At 48.0% G+C, this 21274-nt stretch overlaps 1 protein-coding gene across 1 annotated transcript in view; it reads right to left on the reverse strand.

Annotated features, from left to right (window-relative positions):
• Positions 1 to 21274, reverse strand: part of PXK (PX domain containing serine/threonine kinase like) — a 50861-nt gene that overhangs the window by 2753 nt on the left and 26834 nt on the right. The window contains 6 exon segments of the mRNA XM_023765010.1: positions 9948 to 10007; positions 12616 to 12685; positions 13138 to 13224; positions 14001 to 14078; positions 18354 to 18402; positions 20789 to 20867. Of these exon segments, the coding sequence (XP_023620778.1) occupies positions 9948 to 10007; positions 12616 to 12685; positions 13138 to 13224; positions 14001 to 14078; positions 18354 to 18402; positions 20789 to 20867 (423 nt within the window).

Here is a 21274-nt window from a genome sequence, read left to right on the forward strand (position 1 = left end):
TGCATTAAAAGAAATATAAAAAAGCTAATAATTATTGCAATGCAAAGTAGAGGGCAAAGAGCTCTCTCTTCCCAGCAATGGGATTCTCGAAGAGGAGTCTTCCTCAAGCTCCCTTCTTTCCACTGTGGCCCAACCCAGCAACAGACACAACTGCACTAACCCTACATCTTCGCTAAAGCATCAGGAGAGACTGGAATGTTGAGCTCTACCCTGGTGGGCAACAAGGGAGCTAGACATGTGTTTCAAACTTCCCTTAGCTTCTAGGCACACAAACATTTAGTACTTGAATGTTATAGCTCTGACTGAATGAATGAACTGCTCTCCCAGGACAAAATAAAGACTGAATTCAGAAAAAGCCCTGCCTTAAGGGACCTGCCTGTGCCACAGAGTTCATTGCCCCATTTCCTGGGAACCTTGCAGCTCTCAGTGACTCCACCCACCTGTTTTGAGCCTTACCCTCTACCCCTTCCAAGGGCTACACAATTCTGCCAGGTGGTTCCCCCCTAAACTGCTCCTGGGCTGTGGTGTTAGCAGGTAAACATACCAATCACCCCGTGCATTTATATGGATGAGTGGTTCAGGGTTGCCAATAAAACACTTAGGTAAGTACATGACAGGCAATGGTTAAAATCTTGTGTTTCACAGAAAACCACTTACCTTTCTTTATATCTTTACCCAAACCTAAGGCAGCTGAAATTAAAGAATCACACAGACACACACACTCATGCTTTACAGTCTTGGAATTCTCAAATGATATAGCAATACAAACAAACATTAAACAGACAAATGAACAAAATGTGGTTTCTATTTGTTCTATACAATAACAACTAATGAATGAAATTCGATTATGTCAGGTGGAGTGTGGGAAAATGTCCCTGGCCTTATGTTACTGGGTTACAAAGATAAAAGGGACTTGAAACGTAAAACGAGTGTTGGGGTATGTGATACAAGCATTCCTCTGAAGGGCGTTTCAGACAGTGACCAGTGAAAAACCAGGAGGAAGGGAGCTTGCGCCTCTGAAAGCTCTAGGAACTAAACTGCAGCACAGAACCTGGAGGACCGAGCAGCATCAATGCCCCCATCCCTTGCCATGCAATGACCAGAAAAGGGCAGCAGAATGTGGACTGATGATCAGGGCCCAACATGTATGGGGGGGCATTGGCGCTTCTGCCTTCCGGCTTAGTGCTTTGAACCTGGCAGAAGAGTCCCTGTGGGTTACAGATGAGACCGGGTCTGGACTGCAACAGCACTTGTGTCCTCACGACATGGAACTGGCCATCCAGAGAGGATGCCCCTCCGGCCCAGGATCCTGGGAGGCTAGCAATGGGCTGCCGGGGCTGGACGTGGGCATGGGCTGCCGTCTGGACAAAACTGCTTGGTCTTCATAGGAACCAACCCTTGACTATGGCCTATTACCAGGAGCTCAAAATTAAAAATGCAAATTCACTACCACAAGGTTTGGGAGTTGGAGGTGGCGTTTGTAACTGAATATTCATTTCCAAGTAAAGGCTGAGACTGTTACCACTTGCAGTGAATTTCCTGGACTATGTAGGTGGTATAAATACACTGTCCAAAGTGCCACAGGGTATCCTGTGTCTGCAATGCAAATGGGAAGCTGAGGGCTGTGCGAAAGGAGAGGTTGCTCATCCAGGACCATAGAGCAAAGTCCCAAGGTCACCCTGATGTCTGCCCACAGAGGGCCGACCAATCGCAGGGCCTGCCATCCCATGACGTCCACTTTTCCTCGCTGGGCCTGCGACACCTGGGGCAGATACTGATGTGTATGATCAGGATCAGGACTTCTGACTCTGCTTTCAGGGTTCTTCTCCCACCAACCAGCTCAGAGCACTCGGGGAGGGGAGAGGAGGACCAGGAGTCAGAAGGCCTGGACAAGGACACAGACTCCGGGACTCCCAGTCTGACTCTAGGCCCATCAACTCTTTTTGCCTTTTCTATAGTCCACAAGCTTCCTTTAAAGTTCACTGGGGCTTCAGCTACAACACATTGGTAACAAAGCGGGGAGGGGAGGAATAGTAACAAGGGCCAATTCAGAGTTGGCTCTTTGGTGACAAACCTGAAAACAACACCTAACTCCTGAGCGCCCCCATTCCTCAAATGTGACTGAGCTCCTCCCCAACAAAAGGCTTCCACAGCCTTATCCCCAGGCCATAGACAACACCGGACAGCTTCCCTGTTAGGTTACTAACTGAACTCACACAGCTTTGAGAAACAGTGTTCTGCAACAACCCAGGATGAAGGAAGCTCCAGACAGCTTGTCTACAATCACAACCCAGTCAGGCCTAATCTCTCTGTCTCACTTTGTCTTAGACAAAAACCTCAAGAGTCAACTACTCTACCCTCCCCAGAATCCCATCCACCAAACCATATGGGTACCTGGCAATCCAACCGAGGCCCTGGAACAGGCCACAGACGGTTGCAACAAGAGCGTAGGTTAGAAACATCCTTGCTAGCCTTGTGGGTCCCCTTGCCTTGGGCCAATATAGCAATCTACAGGTGTCTGTAAGTCCATGTTCCTTTGTGGTCCACACACAGAGGTGGGGAGGCCACACGGCCACCAGACCTGCCAACTACCCTCGAGGGAATGGAGAGCAGGACCCTGGGAAGCAGGCGGCCCCAGCTCTTGGGATCTGCCTTCACCTTCTGTCTCAGACAGACGAGGAGGCTGCAGTCATGTCCCAACTCCAGAATTATTAAGGATTTGTGAAAAAGTACTGCTTTTCCCAATAAGCTGTCTCTCCATAGCCAAGAACTCAACTGCCAGCACCCTTTCCCCTTCATCAGAGTAACAAGGAACAACATTTGTACAGGGACAGGACTCTGAGAGCCTAGCTTCCAAAATTAAAATATACCAAAATGCCATATAGTTGACTTGTAGGTTTTAGAGCTGCATTTTAAAACTAAAATCAGAGTGGAAAGGAAGATTTTGAAGGTCATGATGGAAATGAAATGAAGGTAAATGAAGTCAGTTGGGTGCATTTTAAAGATGCTGCATTTCATTTAATGTTCAGTGAAGGAAATGGTCTCAAGTCTCCTTCCCCATTTGTTCATCACTTCAGAGACTAGACGTACTGGGTCCCATTTCACATTCAGAAACAGCATCTTTAAAGTGAGAGGGATCAGTATAGTTTACTTTACCGAAAACTCACGTTCAAAAGGGCGCATGCTCTACTGAAAACAGCAAAGAGAGAGAGAAAGAGAGAGAGGACACAGTCATTATTCAGATTTTAGTGTCATTTAATCAAATAGTAAGAGACAGCAAAATATTAGTCTGAATCACATGCTGGTTATTCTCACTGCCAAACTAGGAGACATGTAAGTTAAGCACGAGATGCACTGGCTAGTACACGACTGTGACCCTTTTAGAACATGGCAAATACACTAATGTGGTAACCAATGAGTCGCTTTCTTCCTCGTGGTCTTTTTCTTTTTTGGAGCCAGTGGTTGCTACTTTTACTTACTGACAAGCACAACACTCACTTCAGAAGACCCAGGAAGCTTTTTCCTTCCCTGAAAAGTGGAATGAGTATCCTTCGTTCTCTTACTAAATAAGAGGAGAGAAAAACTAAAACTCAGCACTTTTTCCAAGCAAATGTTCTAAAATTTAAAATGGAGACATGGCCCGGCTGGTGTGGCTCAGTGGTTGAGCATCGACCTAAATACCAGGCCACTGGATTAATTCCCAATCAGGGCACATGCCCGGGTTGTGAGCTCAATCCCCAGCAGGGGATGTTCAGGAGGCAGCCGATCAATGATTCTCTGTCATCATTGATGTTTCTATCTCTCTCTCCCTCTCCCTTCCTCTCTGAAATCATAAGAATATATTTTTTTAATTAAAAAAAAAGAAGCCCTAGCCAGTGTGGCTCAGTGGATAGAGCGTCAGCCTGCGGACTGAAGGGTCCCAGGTTCGATTCCGGTCACGGGCATGTACCTTGGTTGCAGGCACATCCCTAGTGGGGGGTGTGCAGGAGGCAGCTGATCGATGTTTCTAACTCTCTATCCCTCTCCTTTCCTCTCTGTAAAAAATCAATAAATTTATTTTAAAAAATAAAAATAAGAAGAAGCCCTAGCCAGTTTGGCTCAGTGGATAGAGCGTTGGCCTGCAGACTGAAGAGTGCCGGGTTCAATTCTGGTCAAGGGCATGTACCTAGATTGCAGGCTCTGGGCTCTGGTCAGGGGGCGTGAGGGAGGCAACCAATTGAGGTGTCTCTCTCACATCGGTGTTTCTGTCTCTCCCTCTCCTTCCCACTCTCTCTAGAATCAATGGAAAAAATATCTTTGGGTGAGGATAAACTAATTAATTAATTAATAAGATGGAGACATCTTTTCAGAGTTGGGAGAGCAAGGACGCAGGGCAGGTCTAAGGTGGAGCGCCTGGGCAGGAGCAGGTGGCCCCTCCCCTGAAGGCTGCTGGGCTGGAGGCTGAACTGGGCAGTGGGTGGCATTAGCTTACATAAGATATAAAACCATTATAAAAGAACAAACAAACCAAGGCCAACGTCTTTCTTCCTGTCTAGATTGCAAGTGAAATTTAAGAGAGAACACTTTCCCTGACAGTGAATCCAGGAGTCCCCACTGAACCAACCTGCCCGTTGCCCAGAGTAAGTGAGGCCCCTGTGAGGCAGGTCACATGGTGCAGCAGGGAGGGTGCTGGGGACACTGCCCAGCCCCAGCCCCACGCCCACCCCACCAGCAGAGGGCTTTGGGGAGCAGCCCCACACGTGGGCGTGGAAGGCGCTGGGGAGGGCAGGAGAGCAGCACTGCAGGGCAGACCTGTTCATCCCAAAGACGGTGACCGCTCTGTGTTGTGTAGGTTTTAATAAACATTCTTATGGCTTGAGACATTGATTTTGAACCTAAAGTGGGTTTCAGACTTTGATCTGGCTACACAAATTCTGGTCCAACATTCTCAACAACTTCATCTCTTTTTGTGCCTTATTTATTCTTAACCCTCCGTCCGGTTACTCAAGTCCTCAGTCATAGGCTCTGTTCTCCCTCCTCCAGCTCCCGTCCAGATAGGAAACTTCCCTCTCTCCTCTACACTCTGTCAGCTCTCTCTCTTCGAAATTATTGCTTAAAATCCTAGACTGCAAGCAAGAAGGGATAGAATTCTCTTGCAGGGCTAGAATTCTCTTGCAGGACATCCATCGCTTAAACTTGATAGCATTTTACCACTTTTCAAGCCTTGTCCTGGACGTCTTTCCAAAGGCAGCTCTGAAGAATGCAAATTACTCGTCCAAGGTCACAGCTGGAAGGTGGTGAAGCCACAAACCAGGCCTGGGATTTCTGACTCTGCTTTCAGGATTCTTCTCCCACCAACCACGTACAGCGCTTACCCACAGGCCATAGGGTAAATAAGCAAAGGCAGAGCCGTTTTAATCCTGGCTCTAGCATCCCCCACTTGTGTGACCTTGGCCAAAGTCCTTGAACCCCACTGGAGCCTCAGTTTGTCTGTAAAATGGAGCACCAGAAAAATCCATTCTCCTTGCATAGGAAGGTGTTCATGGGGATCAAATGAAACAATGACTACACATCACTTAGAACAATACCTATCACAGAATAAGTGCTCAAAATGTGTTAAATACGATTAAAAACAGCAAGAATCTCAGTCCTCCTGCTTACTTTGCTTTCCCTAAATACTCTTTGCAAACGTGTTTGTTTTTTTTAAAAAATAAAGACAATATTTGGCAAAAGCTGCCTGCTCCCAAAGGGAGGGTGGAAGGGAATATTGATGTGTGTAAACTGGGACCTTCTAAATCAGTGGTCGCCAACTGGTGGTCCGTGAGGTCTGAAAGGTTGGGAAAGAGTGACCTTCTAGAGGCAGGAAACATAACCTTTCGCAGAAAACAAAGTGCTAGGAATGTTCTCACTGAAAAAGAGGTTTAGAGACTCCAACCCACCTGCTGGAAGTGCTGGCAGACTGAGGGGAAAGATACTTCTCCTGTCAAATTGGTGAGGACCTCAAGAGGAGGCCCGAGGGCAGGGAGGTACACACACCCGGAGAGACCCCAGTCCCTATACAAACGCTGGAAAGGGCTCCTGAGACTACGGCCACTTCACTCACAAACATCTGTCACCTCTGCCCCATCCTAAAAGTAACTGAGCTAGGACCATCCTCAACTACTGTTAGGGGCACAAATAGAATATTGGGGACTAGCTCTTAGTTATAAGAAAGAAGAGATATTAATCATGCCCTGTTAACCTGGATTGTTTTGTTCTGATTAGAGAAAGTACCTTCTAACCTGGCTGGGAGTCATCTTTGCCGCTGGGAATCAACCTTGGAATGTGCATTCAGGAACTGCCTATTATCATGGAAAGATTGACAGCCTTGTTGCCCAAACAATGGAGTCCCACCCCAGCCTCCTACTTCCCCATGCCTGTAATCCCTACTTCCCCATGTAATCCTTGCCCTACCCTAGATAAGCAGCTGGTTTATGGAGGGCAGGGGGGCAGATTTTTGTGGATGACCTGCTGCTCTCCCATACTGCCACAGTATTGGAATAAACGCCCATGTATGATTCAACCCTGTCTCTGCTTAATTGGCTCAAGTAGTGACAGGCAGACCGGACCCATTGGTTGTGCGGGTTCACCACCATGAATGTGCTTAACATGCGCTCTTTCAGGAAAAAAGGCAATGCTGTGACAATGAACTTGCCCAGGTTGAGCTATTGCTGTGCAAACTGTCAAAGGCAGGGTTCACAGTAGCTGTACAGGGAGCCTGATTAGAAGGAATGGGAGACAGTATCCTGTCACTCCCACCCTTGTCTGTTAGGGAGGAGGTAAGGAAACCCAGACGCGAGAAGTGACTCACTCAAGGTCTCCTGGGAACTCAGTATGCCGGGCTTCCTGTGTGCAGGCACTGTCCTAACCTCGTCCTCACTGGATCCCCTTACTAACCTGGCGAGGCAGGCACTGCTATTACCCTCCTTTACAAATAGGAAACCTGAGACACAGGGAGGGTTAGTGTCTGGTCCAGGTCCCAGAACCAGCAACGTGGCGGCTCTCAAGTTTAGGCTCCTGGCCCAAGGTGTAATTCCCAAGAGCTCCCACACTGAGTTGCCACCTTTAACAGGGAATTCTTTTTTAATACTAGCCCTTGAAAATGAAGAATTTTCCTTCATTTCTCGAGAAAAACGCATTTCATCAGAAAGTTGAAAAACACTCTCCGCCGAAACCGGTTTGGCTCAGTGGATAGAGCGTCGGCCTGCGGACTGAAAGGTCCCAGGTTCGATTCCAGTCAAGGGCATGTACCTGAGTTGCAGGCACATCCCCAGTAGGAGATGTGCAGGAGGCAGCTGATCGATGTTTCTCTCTCATCAATGTTTCTGACTCTCTATCTCTCTCCCTTCCTCTCTGTAAAAAATCAATAAAATATATTAAAAAAAAACCAACACACACACACACACAAAAAACACTCTCCTTGATTTAGTTAGACCATAAGCCTGGCCTAGAAGCAGAGACATCAATTGGAGTAAATGATTCCAGCAACAAGGTGGGCAGCGTGCAGGGAGGCAGCGAGAAAGCTGAGCCCAGTGCGAAGCCGGCCTCCAGCCTGGGGGGAAGGACCCCTCTACGCAGGGGCTGAGGAGCCAGAAGTTGCCACCCTGGGCTGACAGTCTGTTCTCACCCGGCAGAGGCCTGGAAGGCAGAGCAAGTCCAAGCAAACCCACCCACAGGGTTGACCGCACGCCTCCCATGGTACAGTCCACGAGGCTGCCACCCCGGGCCTCCCACAGAACAGAAGCTCGAGATGTTGCTTGTGGTGAACTAGTTTTTCAGGTGGGTTCTCTAAGTACAGAACTATTGGGAGAAAAAACTGAGCTGGCTGGGCCCCGGAGAATGCATTTGCTTGAATTGTGTCTATCATCCGGGGCTTCCGACAGGCGCTGGAAACGTGACTCCGCTCCAGCTGGGGCCTTGCCTGTCTGCTTACGGGAAACGTGTAAACTCGGGCCGATTGTAACTGCGTATTACCAAATATTTGTTTGTTTGCCGTTCACAAAGATACCTAACTCACTGTGTGCCCCATAGAGAGCCTCAGATGGTAGGTTGACAGTCAAGGGCTAGTTATCACTTTTATGATATGCATTACTAAATAATTGCCCGCGCCATCTTATATTTTGGCGGGAAATTCACCCGACACCGTAGTGTTAAAGGAGGTAAGGGAAGAAGGAGGCAATATTTGCTGGGGATGTCTCATGTCTGCCAGGCATTGTGCTTGGGGCTCACTTGTGTTTTCCCTCTGAATTCTTAGGACTCCCCTTCAAGATAAATATTATCAAATCTGTGAGGAGATCTATCTTGAAGTGAAGCCCCCCAACTGTTCCCACTCTCCTCAGTTTTTCCAACATTGACTCTAACTACAAGATCCTTCTTTTCCTTCTCCTCTCATTCTAAACGTCACCCCCACTCATGCAAAACTGCTACGTAGGAGATAGTTCCCTTCAAACCACAGGTAAATTAGAGGATTAACAACAACAAAAATCCAAATAGACCGAATTCCCCAAGACATTTAAACATGAGAACTAGCACTAACTTCCCAGGATCACATCCCATGCACGCCAAGTGCTCTGCACTCTAACAGGCACCGCCTCTGTTAAAGGAGAGCTCACGGAGCCTCACTATCCATCCTCCCCACTGTCCTCACTATGCCTAAGTGGTGTGAAAGGCACATCCTGTCTAGGAGAAAGTGGCTCAACATGATCTGGGCAGTAGATCTCCAGAAATTTCTGATCAGCCTACACAGGTCACCTCTACAAAAGACAGAGAAGTCTATTTTCTGTCTTGATCAATATTTGGGGGCTTTCTTGTAAAAACCTGCTGACAAAGTCAGACAGGGGAAAGGAACATCGTCCCGACGAGCCAGGTACTTTGCTACTAAAATAGGTGCTGGCAGCACGCTCGGCAGCGAGCCGCCAGTAACCATCCTCCGCCAGCCAGGACAACACAGCCAGAGTGAGCCGCTCAAACCAGCCCCCCTACATGTGCTCGCCATTTTCAGGGAGGTCAGAGAGAAGCATGGGAGAGCTGTCGAGCAGTGATGCACTTGGTAGCTCCCAGGTGCCGCCTTAAACCTAACGCATATGCTGTTGTCAACTCACACATCAACCGCCAATGACCTCCTTCAGGTAGCTGCCGCCGCTCCCAACCCAGCGGCAAGCTGAGGGGCAGACCAGCTCCGCCGGCATCTAGAACATCTGGCTCATTTAAGAACAAACGAGATACTGGGACTCCAGTGTGTTCTTATGGGGCTTATAAAATGGTGAGTGAGAGAGATAGTAGTTCAAAACGAAAGGAGTGGAGCTAGCATTGTGAGGCCACACCACCGAATCAGAGACTTGTGTAAGTATTCCTGGGTTAACATTTTTCTACATTTCCCCAACAAAACTCGTAGTATCTGATTTAATTCACAGGTGACACGAAGGCTAGCCACAGACTACCCGGATGACAGTTATCAGGAACCCAGAACCACCGCGGCCATTCCCCTCCCACACCTGGGCGTCTCCCCAGTTTTGCTCTGTGACAAAACCCACATAATGGCTGGGTTCCCCGAGGAGAGCGCTGGGGAAGGACAGGGCCTGGGCGGCGCTGCGACTGCTGTGTTCAGCCGCGTGTACCCAGAGCCTGTGCCCAAAGGAGCTCTAATCTGGGGAGCCCTGCAGGCGGCTTTTCAGCAGAGACAGAAGCCTGGGGTAGAGGGTGGCTAGTGACCCCGAAACCAACCACTGCATTCCCAGGAGACCCGAGCCTGTAAATGCAGACCCTCCGCTCTCCCGATGGCACTGCTAACGTGCACTCCTCCGGTTCTCTGGAGAGACCGGCACTGCCCCACCCTGACAGGCTTGGGCGCAGGTGAGAAGAGAAGCCGGGCTCCTCCCCCTGCAGGTGCATTGCAGGAGGGAGCAGGCTACTTTGCCTCCATCACTAACCTGCTGTAGAGGGCGGAGTCGGCGAGGACGGAGATGTGAGAGGTGAGCTGGCCCCAGATCCTGCTAAGAGAAAACACAGAAAGGCATATGGGACTAAAGAAAGACACCTGGAACTTGGCCCGCTGGGCCCCACCACTGTCGGAGAATCTGCCCGTGGCTAGTGTGTGTCCTTGTGCTAAAAGTTGAGGAGGGACAGAGAATCCAGGGCCTGGACCAGGGACCACAGGCTTCCACACCAGCACAGGGCTAGGTTAGGGCTGGACTGCTCCCCCACAGCTTGCTTATTTGAAACCAACCCTGCAAAGCCACCAGCTATGCATTTGGCTGCAGTCCCTCTTCCTGACCCAAGCCCCTTCCCTGGGAAATGAAGGACGAATGACAGTGCCTCAACATGTCAGAGACATGCTGGGACAGAGAGGTGCGGGGCCGTCCAAGGAGGTGGGAGTTCCCACAGCATCCACCCAGCAATGCTGTGTAAAGCTCCATTTCATCCGCAGGTCCATTCCATTAGGTAGGGGCAGCCCATTCAGTGTGTGGATTTCCCAGGCCTTTTCTTACCCAAAATTCAATAAATACCCTTATATACATTAAAACAATGTGCATACGCCCCTATGTTGCATGCATTTTCTGTACCCAGTCACCTTGTTGTATTTCAAATATTCCCAAGTTCCCAGCATCTCCCCAGTGCTCAGCAACCCCCAGAATACACGCTGCAGACCTCACATGGAAGAAGCCCAAGAGCAGACAGGGGTTCCCACATGAGAGCCTCCCCCACACAGAGGGGGTAACCACAGCCTCGGGAAACCGCTGGCTGTTCTGCGGAAGCCTGCGCCATCCCCTCACCCACTACCCACAGGACATGCCGACGTGGCAGGGGCACTGGGCATGAGGAGAAATGTCCTATCACACACCCTTCTTTCCTCTATTTCCACTTTTCTCTCACCTCCCTGTAAACGATGAGGCGTTTTACTGGGAGAGGAGGTAAAGCTTAGGCCGCCCTGTCTCCTACTGCTTGGCAGTGCCAGCCCAGATGGTGATGGGGAGAAGACTGAACGTGTGGATCCCGTGGGATCTGGAGAAGATCTGCACATTTCCATCAACTGCTGTTTGCTCTCCTAAACTCCCGAGGGCACGGCCGTGCTTGGAGTCCCCGGGGCCCCATCTGCCGCATCTGGCACAGGGCCTTGCAGGCCGGCGGTGCCTCAGGAAGGTGGAAAACACAGTCAGGCTTTCTCTGCTTTGTAAGAAAGTGGCTGCTGGACAGAAGGACCACCAGCCAGACATGCTGGTTGGAGACATGGGTCTTAGGCACGATAGTGACTGGCCATGTCCATCCCATCCACCATGGAGAAAAGAGACCTCCAACTGTGGAATTACCCACAGGCCACAGCGTCCTACAGCCCCTCTCCCCCCTCAGCCTCCACACGTGTGCAGCCTGCCTGGGTCCTCACTGGGACCTCCAGGGCCTGGCCTCCCTCCTTCTCCTCCCCTGTAGCGCCCGCCCCCCTCGCCCTTTTCTGGCCTGGACTCTGCAGGCAGTGGTGTCAGCATGATTCTCACCTTCTTTGTGGAGTCCCCTCTTCTCCCAACTCTTCTAATTCCCAGCTCCGCCCACACCACCTGCATTCTCTGGCTGGGGCTAGTCTGCCTGTGTGCCACCCCGTTTCTCCCCTTCCCCCCAGCAGAGGCCCTCCTCCCTGACTTCCCGGAGAAGACTGAGAAGGCATGAACTGTGAACGCTCTCAATTTCCTTCTGCCTTTAAATGCCTCTACCCTTTCACCTGCCGCCCCCCTGGCTCCTGCCTCCAGGAAGAGATGGATGGGCTTCCTCCAAGCCTGAGACTGCCAGCTGGGCTCTTGATGCTGAGTCCTGGGCCTTCAAGGCCTTTCACCCCATTACTCTCTCTTCTGCGTGTTCAGTTTCTCTCTCTCTGATAGGTCCTCCTTCTTCCTGAAGCATATGCAGCTAGCCCGGCTGGTGGCTTGGTTGGCTGGAGCATCGTTCCATGCCCCGAAATGGTTGTGGGTTTGATTCCTAATAAGGGCACATTCTCAGGTTGCGGGTTCAACTGCAGTTAGGGCACATAAGGGAGGCAACAGATTGATGTTTCTCTCCCACATCGATGTTTCTGTCTCTCTCTAAAATCAATAAAACAAAGAAAAAAACATATCCTTGGGTGAGGATTTTTAAAAAAAGTATATGAAGCTATTCCTGAGCCTAAAGAAACCTCCCTGTTCCCTTGGCCTTCCAGGGCTAAGCTCAAGCTGATTCACGGGTAGGAGAACTGGAAGGTCTCAAGGGATCATCACTTTGGCCCTAATGTGCAGAGATGGGGACATTAAGGCCAAAGCCTGTGGGGCTGGGTGAGGGGCGGCCGGGAGCGGCAGGGATGACAGTGCTCTCTCACCGCCCGGCCCTCCATCCCACACACTATGGAGTCCTGCCCTTAGTGAAGAGGCTGCTGACCCAGTGACCTCTCAGGTCCCTTCCAGCACTCGAGTTCCGTGAGCCATGATGCTGCCGTATCCTTCATTAGGGACAGAATGCTTTTGTTTTCTTCACTTGTCACCACACTCTGGCTACCAGAACCCAAGGCCCCTCAGCTAACTACAGACCCCTGGTCCTGGCCTTTGGGTGCTGGCTCCACTACAATCTATAACCAGTTACCTGAATTATTGGAGTTGCTGTATTTTGCTGAATGTTCTTCACTATTTTCAATAGCAGATCGTTTTGACTTCTTTAAAAATAAAAAGAGAAAGGGGGTGGGGGAGAAAGAGTAAACACACTGAAGCTGAGAGTTAGAATAAAAATATTTTCTAGGCACGCAGTTAAACTATCCACATGCAAGGTCATATCCACACACTCGGTAACTTAATACCGAGAAGAAGTCACAAGCCAAAACCAAAGGGGAAAATAACCACAATCCTGCTGGCTACTGTCTCAGGCCAATCACTGCCCCCAGTTCCATTCGCCATAACCGGCCCAGCAGCCAGGACACTTACGGCCCATTTCTTTCCTGATAGCATGTAGCTCCTTTTTAAAAGCTGCAAACCAGTCATCTGCAAATAGTCTGGCTTTCAAGGAGATACAGCACAAAATCTGCCCTTCACTAAATGTGCACCATTAGCCTAGAACTTTCTTCAGGTGGGACCCAGAACTCTTCTCCACACGGAGAGACAGCAGGCTCACCTTTCGAGCTAAAATCTTCCTCTTTTTCCTTTCTTCTTCAGATCCATGGTGCGACTGAGCTCTTGTCAGTCTTCGATGCTGGTGAATCTAAAAGAGAACGCAATTCGCCACAAATGTGAGCGTATCCTACACCAACAAAAACCTAACGGGTTTCGCCAAATGGAATTGTCTGGATGAAAAATCTTTCCCTGCTCCAAGGTCAGGCTTGGATGTCTGGGAGAAGGGTATGCCTGAGGGAGAAGACCTTTCTCACTTCCCTCAGCTCCTTCCCGCCTCTCACACACAGAAGATGAGTGTGGTCCCCAGCACCTCTGAGCACGGACCATGCGTGCCCAGCACGACCCAGCCTGCCCCGATCACAAAGGATGACCACCCTGTATGGATCTGCTTGTTTCCCAACAGGCTGAGCTCCTTAAGGAAGGACAGCGAAGGACTCAGCTGTCTCATAGCACTGAGCCTGGAGCCTGGTTCAGAGCAAGAAACGCTTGTGGCACGAACAATCAGTTAAAAGTAATCACTGGCCCTGGCCGGTTTGATCAGTGGTTAGAGCATCGACCCACGGACCGAAGGGCTGTGGATTCGATTCAAGGGCATGTGCCTGGGTTGTGGGTTCAATCCCTGACCCTGGTCTGGGCATGAACAGGAGGTGACCAATCAATGTGTCTCTCACGTTGATGTTTCTCTCTCTCTTCTCTCCCCCGCCCCCCCTTCCACTCTCTCTAAAAATCAATGGAAAAAATATCCTCACTCCCCAGGGGTAAGAATTACAAAAAAAAAAAAAAAAAGTGAATCACCAGGAATTCCAGGCAGAGGGTGACAATACTTAAAGATCAAAGAGAAATGAGCAACTATGTGAGATTTACCTGTTTCTGTTCTTCAATTAGTCTCTTTTCTATACATTCTTTGGCAATTCTCAATGCCTCTTTTAACTTTGTGGGGATCTGAAAGAGAAAGCAGATAATTTATTGAGGAAAACGGCTGGAGATTCTCCCAAATCTTGGTTTTAGAGAAGAAGCAATTGGTTATCAAGAGGGAGGGCATCTGGAATGAAATCAGCTACAAGTTGTCCACTTGAATCCTCTCCTGGCCACTTCTGGTATCCCCTACACACTCAGCTCATTAGCATTTCTTATCAATAAATGTAACATGAACACAAAAACAGATACGATGTATGCTTCAAGTATTTCACTAATCCTCAAGGGACCCTGAATTACCAAAACAATCTTGCAAAGAAGATAAAAATTGGAGACCTCGCCCTAACAGGTTTGGCTCAGTGGATAGAGCGTCGACCTGTGGACTAAAGGGTTCCAGGTTCCATCTGGTCAAAGGCACATGCCTGGGTTGCAGGCTCAATCCCCAGTGGGGGCGTGCAGGAGGCAGCCAGTCAATGATTCTATCTCATTATTGGTGTTTCTATCTCTCTCTTCCTCTCCCTTCCTCTCTGAAAAAAAAAAATTAAAAAAAAAAAAATTGAAGGCCTCACACTTCTTGATTTTACAACATATTGCGAAGCTACAGGAAACAAAACAGTGTGATACTGGCATAAAGAAAGACATACAGACAATGGAACAGAACAGAGAGCCTAGAAATAAACCCTCATGCATCTGGTCAAATGGTCTTTGACAAGGGTGCCCAAAGCACACATGGGGAAAGGACAGTTTTTGCAATAAATGCTCATGGGAAAATTGGATATCTACCTGGAAAAGAATGAACCTTACACCACATACAAAAATTAACTCAAGGTTGGATTGAAGACCTAAAACTATAAAACTCCAAGAAGAAAGCATAAGGGAAAGGCTTCATGATACTGGATTTGGCAATGATATCTTGGATAGGACACCAAAAGCTCAGGCAACAAAAGCTAAAACAGACAAATGGGACCACATCGAACTTAAAACTCCTGCACATCAAAGGAAACAATGACAAGGTGAAAAGGCAACCTAGGGGGGGAGAAAATGATTGGAAATCATATATCTGATAAGGGATTAATATCCAGAATATATGAAGAACTATAACTAAACAACAAAAACATAAGCAAATTTAAAATATGGACTTGTCACCAAAAACTGATTATACCACAATAAAGCTGGGGGGGAAAAAGAACAGAAAATCAAAGAAAAAAAATGGGCAAAGGACCTGAATAGATATTTCTCCAAAGAAAAGATACATGTGACCAACAAGCACATGAAAAGATGATCAACATCTCTAATCATTAGATAAGTGCAAATCAAAACCACAATGAGATATCACCTCACACACATTAGAATCGTCACTATTGAAAAACCAGAAAATAGCCCTAGCGGGTGTGGCTCAGTGGATACAGCGTCGGCCTACAGACTGAAGGGTCCCAGGTTCGATTCCGGTCAACGGCACGTACCTAGGTTGCAGGCTCCATCCCTGGCCCTGGTTGGGGTACATGCAGGAGGCAGCCAATTGATGTGTCTCACTTATCATTGATGTTTCTATCTCTCTCTCCCTCTCTCTTCCTCTCTGACATCAATAAAAATATATTTTTAAAAAACCCCAAAAGACAGAAAATAACAAGTGTTAGCGAGAATGTAATAAAACTGGAATCCTAGTGCACCAATGGTGAGAATGTAAAATGGCACAGCTGCTATGGGAACTAGTGTGGAAATTGCTCAAAAAAATCTAAAAATAAAATTTGCGTCAAAACCGGTTTGGCTCAGTGGATAGAGCGTCGGCCTGTGGACTGAAAGGTCCCGGGTTCGATTCCGGTCAAGGGCATGTACCTGGGTTGCGGGCACATCCCCCGTGGGAGATGTGCAGGAGGCAGCTGGTCGATGTTTCTCTCCCATCGATGTTTCTAACTATCTATCTCTCTCCCTTCCTCTCTGTAAAAAATCAATAAAATATATTTAAAAAAAAATAATGAGAATCATTTATTAAAAAAAAAAAAATTTGCATATGATCCAGCAACTTCTAGGTATATATCCAAAAGGATTGAAAACATGATCGAAGCAAACCCCATGTTCACTGCAGCATTACTCACACCAGCCAAGAGGTGGGATACCTATCAACAGGTAAATGGATTAACAGAATGTGGTATATAATAGCACACGTAAGGGAATATTACTCAGCTCAAAAAAGGAAACCCTGTCACAGGCTGTAATGCAAAGAAAACTTAATAACATTATGCTGAGTAAAGTAAGCCAGTCACAAAAGGACGAATACTATATGACTCCACTTTATGAGATACTTAGTTGTCAAAATCTTGGAAGCAGACAGTAGAACTGTTTGCCAAGGCTGGGGGAGGAGTGATGGGCAGCTGTCAGTCAATGAGTCTAGAGGTTGAGTTTGCAAGACGGAAAGCTCTAGAGATCCATTCAACACAGCAATGTGAATACTACTTAAAAATGGCTAAGAGGGTAAATTTTACATTTTATCATGATTAAAAGTAAAATATATATAAAGCTTATTGGAACACATACAAGTTCAAATAATTATAATATTTTATTACTTCAGAGGGATTTTCTCTGTCAAAGATTTACTTTCTGAATTTCACAAGATTAAGCTTTTCCTGCTGAAAGATACTCTTAATAGCCTGGGAAGCTTCTGAGCCTCTCATTTCTGAATTTATTCATTTTCAAACCATGAGAGCTCAGGCCTGGAAAACAGACACCCAGGTCATGCTTTTATCTCTATTATTCTTTAAAAAATATAAACTTAAAACAAGTGGTAAGTAGGTAAGACAGCCATATGCTTCACAAGTACATATAAAAGGGTGTATACACAGTAAAGTCTCCCACCTGGTCCCCTCCTTGGAGGCAACCAACCAATGTCACCGTTTCTTGTGTGTCTTTCCAGAAAGGAAATGCACTACAGGAAATTAACGTTGGCTTTTAAAATCATACTGTCTCTGGCCAGAGACTCTGGCTTCGGGGAAGAGTGAGGGCTGCTGTAATCTTTGGGCCGGACCATCAGGGTCGGGGGAGAGCACAGTTATTCACAAGGCTGAATACATTTTCTGAGGAGACTCAAGAAAGAGATAAATTTAAATGTTTTTATTTCCTACTTCAGATCTAAAGCAGCTATTACTGTCAGAACTCCGCTAACTGGTAAAAAAGGAGAGAGGAAAGCGCCTGTCACCTACATAGTCTTCTGACCCCACCTTGTTTCGGGGTTTTTCTTTTTTTCTAAATTTAATTCCATCATAAGAGTATTACATATTCTTGGGGCTATAAAGGGGAGAAGAGAATTCCCCTTCATTCTACTACCTGAAACGACACTAACAGTGAGCACCGCGGACGGCCAGGCCCTAAACTGGGTGTTCACGTAGATGGTCTGTTGTCCAATGACAGTAAACGGCATTACCCATCAGCCCCACACTGAGTAAATGCAGACCCAAAGGTGGCTGGCTCTCCAATGCGGGTGATTTTATCCCCTCCCCTTTCAGGGGACATCTGGCACGTCACAGGCATGTTTTTATCCTCACCCAAGGATATGTTTATTGATTTTAGAGAGAGGGAGGGAGAGAGAGACATTGATCAGTTGCCTCCTATATGTGCCTTGATTGGGGATCAAACCGGCAGCCTAGGTATGTGCCCTGACCAGGAATCTAACCCGAAACCTTTTGGTGTACGGGACGGCGCTCCCACCAACTGAGGAACCTGGCCAGGGCTGGAGGCGTTTTTGATAGTCACAGTGTGCGGGGTGCGGGGGGAGTACTACTCACATCCAGTGGTTACAGGACAGGGATGGTGCTTAATATCCTACAATGCACAGGACAGCCCCTATAACAATGACTGCCTGGCCCAATACGTCAGATGCCCTGGCTGAGAAACCCTCCTTAGATAAACGGCTGGTATTTAAAAAGCAAAGCAAGGCATCAACCTGGTGTTTGGGGTTCCAAAGCCCCTCCCCGCTCCACAGCACACACACCACTTCCCAGGACACCCCCTTCCAGGCTGACAGGCATTTTTTATAACTCTATTTACATCCTTCCCCCGCTTGGCCCAAATAATAATCATTTTCCATGCTACTGCGATGTCTTAATAAACTTCACTTTTACTAGATATAAATACTTTATCAACTAGATGCAGTATGAATCATTAAATCACTCCCTAATTGTAGGACATTTAGATTGTTTTCAAAGTTTCCTTATTGTAAGTACTAGCCTTCTCTGTTTTAATTTAAAAAGCGCTAACTTTCAAAGTCAACTTACGTCATAAACCAAAGCATGATATGATTTGCTTTACCTTAAACTGTGGCTTTTCAGAAGTGGTTAGTAAAACATCACTGAATAATCTGTAAGGAGAAGGAAAAAAACAAAATCTTACTTAAAACAGGTGCACTCTCAGAAGATGATCAAAGCAGAACGAGACATCTGTAGCCACAAAGTCCCACATCCCCCAGGCCTGGCCCCACCCGCCATTTCATGCTCATCAACACACTCCGAACGTCCACGGGCACCCAGGGAGCCTTGGGAAACCCCACTCGTTTCCAGGGCACTGGGTCAGCTGCGTACGGGAGGTTAACCCTTTCACGCTGTACAGTAAATTAATTTACCCTTTAATATACGCAGTAGATATTTCTAGATAAAATAACTGTCCCCCTCCTATCTTTAGTCCCAGAAGATATTTATTCTAGAACTCATTAACATAAAAACATGCAACTAAGTAGAAAGGAACTGTTCTGATTAGAATCTAACAAGAAAACCATTTTCTTCTAGGAAAAGTAGTGTCTCTCGCTCTCTTAAAAAGAAATAGCAGCTTTTAGAGCAAATCTACTCTCTCTTCAAAACTATGTATTAAAAACTATAGCCTGAGGAATTCTGAACTGTTTTGGCTAAAACAGGTCGGAGAGTGGAAGTTGTTTGGGCAGCGCCCGAGGTCTGTGAGGGAGGTTTTTCCTTGACCAGTTCCCCTTTCACATCAGGAACCATGTGGCAAGGAGAGATGGCAGGCGAGCCTTTCCCCACCAAGGCCCTGGTCCATGTACTCCCAGACAACAGCTCAGCCGGACACAGCGCACACCTCCCCGAGTGCCATTCTCAAGGCTGAAGCCCACAGGCAGAAAGACTTAACTAAGGGAATACTATTTGACTCACTTTAGAACTGGAGGATGGGAGGCAATACAAACCCAAGTACATTAACATGGTTACAGGCTGTTGCCAACTACAAATGCATTTTGTCCTGAAAGCCAGTGAGAACTGTTTTGCTTCCCTATCTGGATCTATGTCCCCATGTTCACACTGCTGTTAACGGTGGCTGTCACGTCCACGGGACAGGGACACAGGATGCTGTTCCTCATAGTGTCCCCAGGGCCTGGCACGGTGCCTGGGCTCTAGCAGACCCGCTATAAGAACTTGAACTTGCCCGAACCGGTTTGGCTCAGTGGATAGAGTGTCAGCCTGTGGACTCAAGGGTCCCAGGGTCGATTCCGGTCAAGGGCATGTACTTTGATTGCGGGCACATTCCCAGTAGGGGGTGTGCAGGAGGCAGCTGATCGATGTTTCTCTCTCATCGATGTTTCTAACTCTCTATCCCTCTCCCTTCCTCTCTGTAAAAAATCAATAAAATATATTTTGAAAAAGAAGAACTTGAACTTCCCACTACCCTTGGGACTCTGCTGTGTGCACCTCTCACTGTCCTCTGCTTGTTTCCCATTAATGCTTCTTCAGCACATTTGATCCTTTTACAACAAACTGGCACAGACCAAGCACTGGGCGTATCACATGGCATGTGATGCTCATAAAATAGAAGCTGAATCAACAGTAACCACAACTAACATTTAATAAGCACTTATTAAGTGCCAGGCACGGTACCGGGCATCGTCTCATTAAACCCTCCCAACAACCCTGTGAGATGGGGACTATTATTATCCCCATTGTACAGATGAGGAAACTGAGTTTCCAGAGGTTAGGGAACTTGCCCAAGGTCACCCAGGTAGAAGTGGTGAGGCTGGGTCCACCCCAGGTGCGTCTAATCTCAGACACACCCTTCTTTCTTTTTTTCTCTTTTTTGAGGAGGGGGCGGGGGAGAGAATGTTCATTAAAGCTGGGGACAATGAAACAAGGAAGGGCTTACAGGTGTGACACACCTTTCTTAACCACCCTGATGCCTCTCCACGAAGGGACAGAAAATGTACCTAAAGGAAAGGCCCGAAGCTCTATTTCAACCACCCTAATTACCTATTCACACCCCGCGTAAGAGTGAATGTCTTCTGAGCTGTACACCCTGGCACAGTGCCTGGTCCCTGTCAGATGTTTAGTAAACATCACCCAGTGAGAAAATGAACAAACAAGTAGACGGGCGGCCAGAGACACCCTGCCCTCCTCACAGAGGGCTGACCCCAAGGCCAGTGGCTCGTGAACTAGCCACAGCTGGGGCCCTGTGGTGCCCGAAACAGGCTCCTGAAGGACAGCCGCGTGAGGGGCCCTCCAAGTGGGGGGCTGCCACACGGACACACACACAATGCTAACACCGACAGGGAGAGCCACGAACACGGGGGTGTCAAAGGAGAGCAGTCAGCCTGAGGCAGCACAGAGGTCACAAGGAAAGGTCGTGGTATCATGCTGCAAGGGACTGTCAGCGAGGACCACCGCTGAGCCTTTGCTAGGGCACCAGGCGCTTGGGTTAGTGGTCGGTGTCCACCCAGTCATGCACATAACCAAGGCGTGGGATTCACTTACGGCATCTGTAAGAGCCGGGAGACGGTAGGCATGCCATTTTTACAGGCTTCACAAGACAGCGTAGACTCCAACACGGCCACTTGAAATGAACAGATACACACTTTAGTTCCACAGAACACGCTGGCAAACCACTGGGTGATGAAAAGTTTGACACCGCTTTGCAACAACTGTCTGCAGGCGGATCGGGACAGCGTCAGAACTCTCCTCGCAGACAGATGGGGGACGTGGGGAGGGGACACTGGCCGCACTGGCTGCCGATGACTCAAACTAAGTGGTTTAGAAACCACACGCCGACAGAGAGCCAAATATGCTTCAAAGACAATGGGAGGAAGGACTCGCGATACCATTCCTAAAACTGCTCTCTGAAAAGAGAAGTAAACACTAAACAGAAGTAAGAACTCTGAGCTCGAAAGACATTTTGCTGGTTGCCTGCTTTTAATCAAAACCAGCGTGCAAAATGCCGATTGCTGATGCCTCATCACCCGA

Source organism: Myotis lucifugus, unplaced genomic scaffold, assembly GCF_000147115.1.
Source record: "Myotis lucifugus unplaced genomic scaffold, Myoluc2.0 scaffold_366, whole genome shotgun sequence".
Taxonomy (NCBI): domain Eukaryota; kingdom Metazoa; phylum Chordata; class Mammalia; order Chiroptera; family Vespertilionidae; genus Myotis; species Myotis lucifugus.